At 39.3% G+C, this 8,474-nt stretch overlaps 1 protein-coding gene across 4 annotated transcripts in view; it reads right to left on the bottom strand.

The window, feature by feature from the left end:
* Positions 1-5,885: 5,885 nt before the first annotated feature.
* TMEM267 (transmembrane protein 267) overlaps positions 5,886-8,474 on the bottom strand; it is a 14,013-nt gene continuing 11,424 nt past the window's right edge. For all 4 annotated transcript variants that reach the window (XM_006166949.3, XM_006166947.3, XM_027767671.1 and 1 more), the window contains exon 3: positions 5,886-6,357. In XM_006166949.3, the coding sequence (XP_006167011.1) occupies positions 6,022-6,357 (336 nt within the window). In that variant the 3' untranslated portion in view covers positions 5,886-6,021. The remainder of the gene's footprint in view (positions 6,358-8,474) is intronic.

The raw sequence follows: 8,474 nt of genomic DNA, 5'->3' as shown, positions 1-8,474 counted from the left end.
CACGCACGCACACGCGCCTGGCGTGAGTTTTAAGCCACCGGGTCCAGGACGTGACCCGCGGTCGACTACGTGGGAGTCCAGCAACATAGCCATTACGCTAACTGCTGGTTCCCATATACCTTATAACTCTTTTTAAAACTAATTATTTTATTTAATTTTATTTATTTAGTTATTTTTGACAAGAGTGGGAGAGAGAGAAAGAAAGCTGCCAGGTCTGGGACTCAAACCATGGTTGGCCATGTGGGAGTCCTGCACCCTTAACCACCATGCTAACTGCTGGCCCCAAAACTCCCTGTAACTCTTAAGTGGGCTACATAGACAGACTTCAGACTTTGTATCACTCTTCCATACTTTTTCCTCACCTTTTTCTAGTATTTTTATCCTTTCAAAGATCACTTGAAGTTTATTTATATGTTTTTTATCAGCTCTCACCTGGGTTGTTATGTGGAGAAGGAAGCAGAAAGCCATAGGAGTGATTTGCTGTGAGTGTCACACACTAGGAATAGCAGAGCCATTTCCAGAAGGACTGGCCTAGGTCCCAAGCCACTTTTGTGGAAGCCTGATTGCACAAGAGCAGCCTGTGCCAAACGGTTCAGAATCTAGAGAAACACTAGTCTCTGCTGGCCAGGGAACACTGAGAGACTATTGTTAGTGGCACTGGACGATCCACTGTGGAAGTCCAGGAAGAGGAACTGTGCTATTTACACATGGCTCTCCGAGATGAGCAGGGCCTCTGCAGCATACAATGTAGTCCTTATAGTATTCTCACGGATATTTTACCACTGTCAGTAGGATCTGTTACATGCACAATCTCTTACATAACCACTACCCCACAATTCAGACTTCATTTAGCAACACCTGTAGAGGGAATTTTTTTCTGTCTTCCACTTCATGTGCAAGGTATCAATACCTCTAAACTGGGAATCTGGGAGGTGCTCAAATTAAGTCAAATGAATACTGAATGAGTAAGGGTGCATTGACTTCAGATGGGTGCTTTCTCTGAAAGCTCACTCAGAGGTCTAAGCAGGATCATGTGCTGGAGTTCTGATCTCACATTCCCTTCCTGTTCAGGCAATTATGGGGCTGATGGGGCTGGAATGCTGCCCAGACCCTGAGGCAATATTAATTAGTGCTTCTGGGGATATAAGACAATTAACTCCTTGCAAAATCAGTCAAAAGGGTAAAATGCTTCATGAGCCCTATGTCATTCACAGAGAAGTAAAGAAATGCCAAAGGGATGCAAGTGACAATGCCCTGGCTTTTTGCAAAGTATGAAGTAACTGTAGAGATTCATTATTATTAGAATTTATTTATCCATCATCAGTGGGATGGCCATGACACAATCTCTTCTCCTCCATTCTGCTTTGGGATTTGGGGCATGCATGCACATGTGCCTGGCATGATTTTCAGGCCACTGGGTCTAGGATTCTAACTGCAGTATTTTTGGAAAGTACATATTTTTAAGCATGTACATGTAAGAAAGAAGGACAAGAGAGAAAGTACCCCTCTCCAGTGGGGCATGGTTGCGCCATAATCCTTCCTCCTCCATTTCATTAGGATTTTGGGCACACACACACACACACAGACACACACAGAAAACGTGAACCCAGCATATTCTTCAAGCTACCAGGCTGGGATCCGAACTGCTGTCAGCAATGAGGGATCCAGATCCCTTTACTGCTAAGATATAGAATTGGCTGTTTTCACCATATTAAGCAATCAACAGCAATATCTTCCCTTTGTATATTCAACTATTTAGTACCTTAGAATAAATCCTTAAAATTGGAATTTTGGGGTAAAATGGCTTATACATTTAAAACATATTACCAAATTCCCTCTGGCAAGAAAGTGCAATTATTCCTCCAATAATACCCATTACCTTACACATCCCGCCAACACTGAATATTATCAATCTTCTAAAAATTTGCCAAACTAGGGGACTGGCAGTGTCGTTCTGAACAGCAGCATTAACATCCACTGGGAACTTGTGGGAACCGTAAATTCTAAAGACTTACCAAATCAGAACTCGAGGGATGGGTCCCAACCAATCTGTTTTAACAAGCTTGCAAGTAATTCTGGTGAACCACTGGTCTGGAGACAGGAAACAGTATTTGAGATCTCAGAGATGAGCACTGTCTTTATAGGAGGAGGTACAGAAGCCCACTGTACTGCTGGTGGCTGATGTCATGTGGCAGAGAGTCAGATGTAAGAAGAGGGGAGGGCCAGCAGGTGGCATGGTAGTTAAGGTGCTGGACTCCCACATGGCAGATCGTGGTTTGAGTCCTGGACTTAGTGGCTTTCTTTCTCACTTTCCCTCTCTGGTGAGTCCACATGCCTGCTAGCAAATTAAAAAATAATAATAAATAAAATTAAATAAATATTTTTTAAAAAAAAGGAAAAAAGGGGAATATGGAAGTCCAAGTTTCCAGCAGGTCTTCTATGACTGAGGATAGATGCAAGGATTAGAATAAAAAGAAAATAGGATTCAGGTGCATGTATCATCTAAGAAGGTGAGGGTGGGGAACAGCAGTTGGCATAATGGCTATGTCACTGGACTCCCATGTAGTCGACCATGGTTCAAGTCCCAGACCTGGTGGCTTAAACTCACGCTGGGTGCATGTGCGTGCTTGCCAAAGACCCCGAGAGGAGAAGGGACTGCGGCGTGGAAATCACCCGCCCAGGGTGATTTCTGTCTCTCTGTCTCTCTCTGACTTTCTGGCGAGTGCATGCACTTTATAGCAAAACCTCTCCAAGAAGAAAAAAAAAAAAAAAGAAAAGAAAAAAGGTGAGGGTGAGTCTTAGCTGGTGAGGGTGAGGATTTGGAGCAGTAACATAATGACATATTCAGTGAGAAGGTAGAATTTCGATGTTGTTTAGCTGTAACAGTGGTGAAAAGGACAGAACAGCACTTCTTCCAGCTCTGCTTCAGTTGGGAGAATGGGACAGACAAGAAAAAGGAGCCCTGGGATATCTGTGTAAGGGTCAGGGTGGGAGGGTTGCTGCCCAAGAGTCAAAGAAGAGACAAGTTAAACAAGCGAAGCCAAATGGAAGTTGTTATCCAGTCACAACAGGGGTTCTTACCCCACCTAAAGAGAGCAAGGCTTGGGGGTGGGTGCATAATTTGTAGGTGGAAGGATTCCCCAAAACAGCATGTATAACAGCTCAAGGAAGAGGCAGACAGGGAGGTCGAGACCTGGCAAAGAGAGGAATACTAAGTGAGCAGACGCCATCTAGAGGATGGCGAAGAAAACACTCACTCTCTCTCTCTCTCTCTCACACACACACACACACACACACACACACACACACACACACAAATGTAATCCAACTTCAAATGTAACTCGGTATTGTACAAACTCTTTCACTAGGAATGAGAACAAAGGCATAGGAGGCTGACTGATGGTTTTCTAGAAGTTACAATGAATTTTCAGAAATAAGGAACATTTTTGATGATAGAGGCAGAAACTGAGAATAAACCCACACATCAATTTTGCAGTTAATATTTAAGCAAAAAGTTATGGCCAAAGTGAATTCTCATTCTAATAAATGGAAGAAGTTAAGACAATCTCAAAAATGCCAATATGGAATTCTTAAATAAGGTCCTATATTTTAATAATATTTTTTGTTTAATATGGAGAAATAAAAAAAGAGTTTTGTAATTTAGTCAGGAAAATTTACACAATATTATAGACTTTATTTTCTTGGACTTTTGAAATCAGATGCTTTTTAAAAAATCTATAATCAAGTTTATCCCCACTATGGAACACTTACTAACGTACCAACCAAATTTGCACAAAATTACCCTTAAAAGACAATACACAATAGAATGTAAGATCTAACAGACTGCAAAATATAATAGGATTGCATCCAATTTGTTAACAAGAAAAATAAAGTATTTCTCTAAAGCACTTGAATCTTCATAACAATTTATAGGGCTCTGCTTAACTTAACATTTAAGGAAAATCTGCTTTGGATAAGGCATTGCTTTATGAATCATCCATCATTTCTCAAAGAATAAGGCACACAATCACTAGCATTATAAATTATAAATCTATAAGAAAATCAGAACAGAGCAGATGGTACATATACCACAAAGAAAAGCAGATACCTTTGGGGCACTGACTTTAATATCGAAGTAACATGAAACCGTGCAAATGTAAAACTTACAGCGACTAAAATTTCCTTAACAAAGGCCAGTCATTTTAACAGAAGATCAATCTTAGAGCACAAGAGAAAAAGCAAATTTCCTAAAATTAGTTTATTTTGAGAAAAGTATGTTTTGCCTCTCAGTATCAGGTAGACTTCTTTTTTTTGTTTGTTTGTTTTTGGAGAGGTTTTTGCTATAGGATGCGTGCACTCACCAGACAGACAGCGACAGAGAGACAGAAAGCAAGAAATCACCCCCCAGGGAGGATGGCCACGCCGCAATCCCTTCTCCTCCATTCTCCTCTCGGGATCTTGGGCATGCACGCACACGCGCCCAGTGTGAGTTTAAGCCACCGGGTCTGGGACACGAACTGTGGTTGACTACATGGGAGTCCAGCGACATAGCCATTACGCTAACTGCTGGTCCCTCAGATAGACGTTTTAAAAATTACCGTCATCTTATTGTTTTAACCGTACAATAGTTTATTTTATTTTTAGCGATTTTTTGCTATAGAGCATGTGTGCTCTCCAGGGAGACAGAAAGTGAGAAATCATTCCCCAAGGGGGGATGGTCACACTGCAGTTCCTTCTCCATTCTCCTCTTGTGATTTTGGACATGTACACGCATAGGCCTGGCATGAGCTTTGAGCAGTCGGGTTCAGGACTTGGACCATGGTCCACTATATGGAAGTCTAGTGCCTTAACCACTAGTCACTCCTTGGCCTCCATATTTTAGAATATGTATATAAACAAACTGATAGAAACTAAACCAAGTTTAATAGCACATTTAGAAGTTTACATTTAAAATGACGTTACTAGTCATTACTTTTTTATGTAAATTAAAAGTCTATGACTATGGTCCAAATATCAATATTTTATTCATGCTCTCTGTTAACAAGTATTTTGTTAAATTTAGTTATGTTTTTCAAAACAGTTAAAACACTAACATATGAGATTCTTGAGCAAAGATACTTAAAAAATCCTATTTCATTAAAATGTTACTATAGCCAAGATAGTCTAAAATTATTTCCTAAATTGATTTCTAAAATAATAACCTAGATATAATTAGTTACTACCTTTTATTCGTGTTGTAATGACGTCTTACAAGTGCTCTGAAGCAGATTTTGCCAGTAATCATAACTCATAAAGCACTCTGCCAGTTAAATTTCAGTCAGGATCAACATAGATGAAATAAATACATGTTAGAATTCACTGTATGTTTTATTCATGATTTCATTTCTTTTGGCCATTTGGTCTAATCTAGTTCTAAATTTACACAAATTAGGCACCCTAAAGTTTGAGCTGTTTTTTTAATCAGGAAATAGAATAACTTAAAATGTATTCCTGGAAAACTGATTAGATGTTAATTTGACAGAACGACCAGTAAAGCCTGATAAACTGAAGAAGCAATAAAAGCTTGTAGTAAATGCAACTCTAATATTGCATACATCATGGAAAAGTAGAATTACAACAATTATAATTTTTTTTTTAAGAAATTGCACATGCCTCCTGAGCAAGAGGATTCACAAACTGTAATAATTAAATAATGTAAGTTCCTAAGTGTGTGTGGTTTTTTAAAAATTTTATTTATTCATTCATTTATTTTAATTTGACCAGAGAGACACAGAGAGGGAGAAAGAGAGAGAGAGAGTGTGAGAGAAAAAGAGAGAAAGAGAGAAAGAGAGGGAGTGAGAAAGCAAGCCACCAGGTCTGGGACTCAAACCGTGGTTGGCCACGTGGGAGTGTCTAGCATCTTAACTACCATGCCACCTGCTGGTCCCCCTAAGTGTGTTTTTTAAAATTCCACTTTAATGTTGGCTATTCTTGATTATCATCATCTGACCCATTTGCTTCTCTGACTGCCACATGGTCACTTCAGACATCAATATGAATTCCATGTTTTGAAGACATCACTTGTCTGGTCCCTGTTAAATACATAACAAATGAACAGACGTGAGGTAAAGATGATGTGATCATTACATAAAGCCAGAATGGCAAAGGAGAAGTTTTTCCAAATGGGCACAACCACAGGCCATGACGAATTCCATCTCGGATATGGTGTGAGGTCCAGGATATAAATATCATCCAGGGAAGAAAGCACCATGAGTCTTTGAGCTTGAAAAGGTGCATCACGAACTTCAGGGTCAGGGCCACGATGGGTATCACCGTGGAGCAGTGAAGGAAAGGTCTTCGTGGAAGAGTCAAAGCAGCCTGAGCAGGAGAAGCAGTAGCGAGTGTCACTCCTTTTTGACTAAACAATTTTACAGATGCTTAAAACTTTAACATGGTTTCCAGAGTCTACTGGAAATGTGAGGAAAACATTTTTTATGCCATCTCAGAATATATATACCAAAATTATGTGTCACACAAATAAAAGTATATGCAGGAGGTCTTTGGCATTAAAAATGAAATCAAGATCGCAGAAACATGTTTTTCTTTTAAAGTTTCCCATTATTTGCCTGGAAAAGTCACAATACAAACACCATTCATATCATAAATGTATAGTTTTGTGTAATTTGGATTTTTTTTTTTGCCAAAGGGCACCAGAGAGAGAGAAAGAGAGAGAGAGAGAGAGAGAGAGAGAGAGAGAGAAAACAGCCCCAATGGAGAATGGTCTACAGCAATACCTTCCCCTCCATTTTTCCCTCTTTTTGGGTTTTTGGGGATTTAGGGCATGTACACATTCACACTCAGCCTGTTTATCAAGCCACCTTGTCTGGGATTGAATAGCGCATTACCATGTGAGATCCAGTTGGTTTACCTACCAAACCACTGGTTGGCCCAAATTTAGATTTTTTTATTTTTTAGAAAGATTTTCCCTTCTCTTCCATTTTCCTCTTGGGATCTTGGGCACATATGCACATGTGCCTGGTGTGAGTTTTTGTTTTTTATTTTTTTTTGAGAGGTTTTTGCTATAGGGCGTGTACGCTTGCCAGAAAGACAGAGAGAGACAGGGATAGAAAGTGAGAAATCACCCCCCAGGGGGGATGGCCACACCTCAATCCCTTCCCTTCCATTCTCCTCTTGGGATCTTGGGCATGCACCCACACACACCTGGTGTGAGTTTAAGCCACTGGGTCTGGTACTCGAACTGCGGTCGACTACATGGGAGTCCAGCGACATAGCCATTATGCTATCTGCTGGTTCCCTAATTTGGATTTTTAACGTGTTGTTTGGGGTCTCTAAGAGCACTGAAAATAAATTTCATGGGCTGATAGGTGGAGTGGTGGTTAAGGGTGCTGGACCCCCACATTACGGACCGTTGTATGAGTCCCAGACCTGGAGGCTTGCTTTCTCACTTTCTCTCTTCTCTCTTTCACACTGTCCCTCTCTGGTCAAATTAAAATAAACAAATAAATAAATAAATAAAGTTAAATAACTAAAAATTCTTTTAAAAAAAGAAAATAAATTTCATAACCAAATAAAATAATTCTTTAACTAAGACAAAAAGGGGATTATTTTTGCTACAACCATTCTCTCCAAAGAATTATTTTATTTAACTTTATTGATTTATTTTAATTTGGCCAGAGAGGGTCAGAGAGAGAGAAAGCAAGAAAGCAAGCCACCAGGTCCAGGACTTGAACCATGGTTGGCCATGCGGGAATGTCCAGAGCCCTTAACCACCATGCCACCTGTCAGCCCCATGTTATAACCATTTTATTTTACTTATTAATTTTTTGTTATAACCATTTTATAAGCCATGAATATCTTCAAAATATATTTAGAACATTCAGAAAGATATTATTTTAAATGAGTATTCTAAAATTGTTAAATAAATTTCAGCAAAACTTCTAAACTATTGCAAAAACAATGTTATTAGTATCTGAATGAATGAAAATTTAAGGTATTATTCCTGAATGATCCACCTCCGCTAAAATCTAAATTGCAGATAGATCATTTCCAACCAAAGAAAGCTGAGGATGGTGATGATTATCCAAATCCAAATTTCCTGACATATCCTCCAAAAATGTTGTCGAACAAGGACATATAAAATTATACAAAACCCTAAGGCCCTCAGCAAAACTAGAAGTCAGAGAATATCTAAACTTCATATTTGAGTAAAAGAAACACCAAATCAGTGAGCTTGTTCTCACATAAGCCAGAAAACGGAAGATGGGAAACCTTAGACTAATCTAAATTACCATTAGAAAGAGAAAGTTTAGTATGAGTATGAAAATACTGAATGGAGTCCTGCTAGATACAGGAAAGATTTTCAAAGGCATCATTGATTCTGTAGTTGAAGATGGTTAAAAAAAAAGAAGGCACTCTTTGGAGAGTGGGTGGTGAGTGAAAAAGAAGTAGTGAGAGGAAAAAATTTAGGTTTCTAT

This window comes from Tupaia chinensis, unplaced genomic scaffold (assembly GCF_000334495.1).
Source record: "Tupaia chinensis unplaced genomic scaffold, TupChi_1.0 Scaffold144378_1, whole genome shotgun sequence".
Classification (NCBI taxonomy): Eukaryota; Metazoa; Chordata; class Mammalia; order Scandentia; family Tupaiidae; genus Tupaia; species Tupaia belangeri.
The sequence above is the reverse complement of the archived record's forward strand: the minus strand, read 5'-3'. Positions and strand labels throughout refer to the sequence as shown.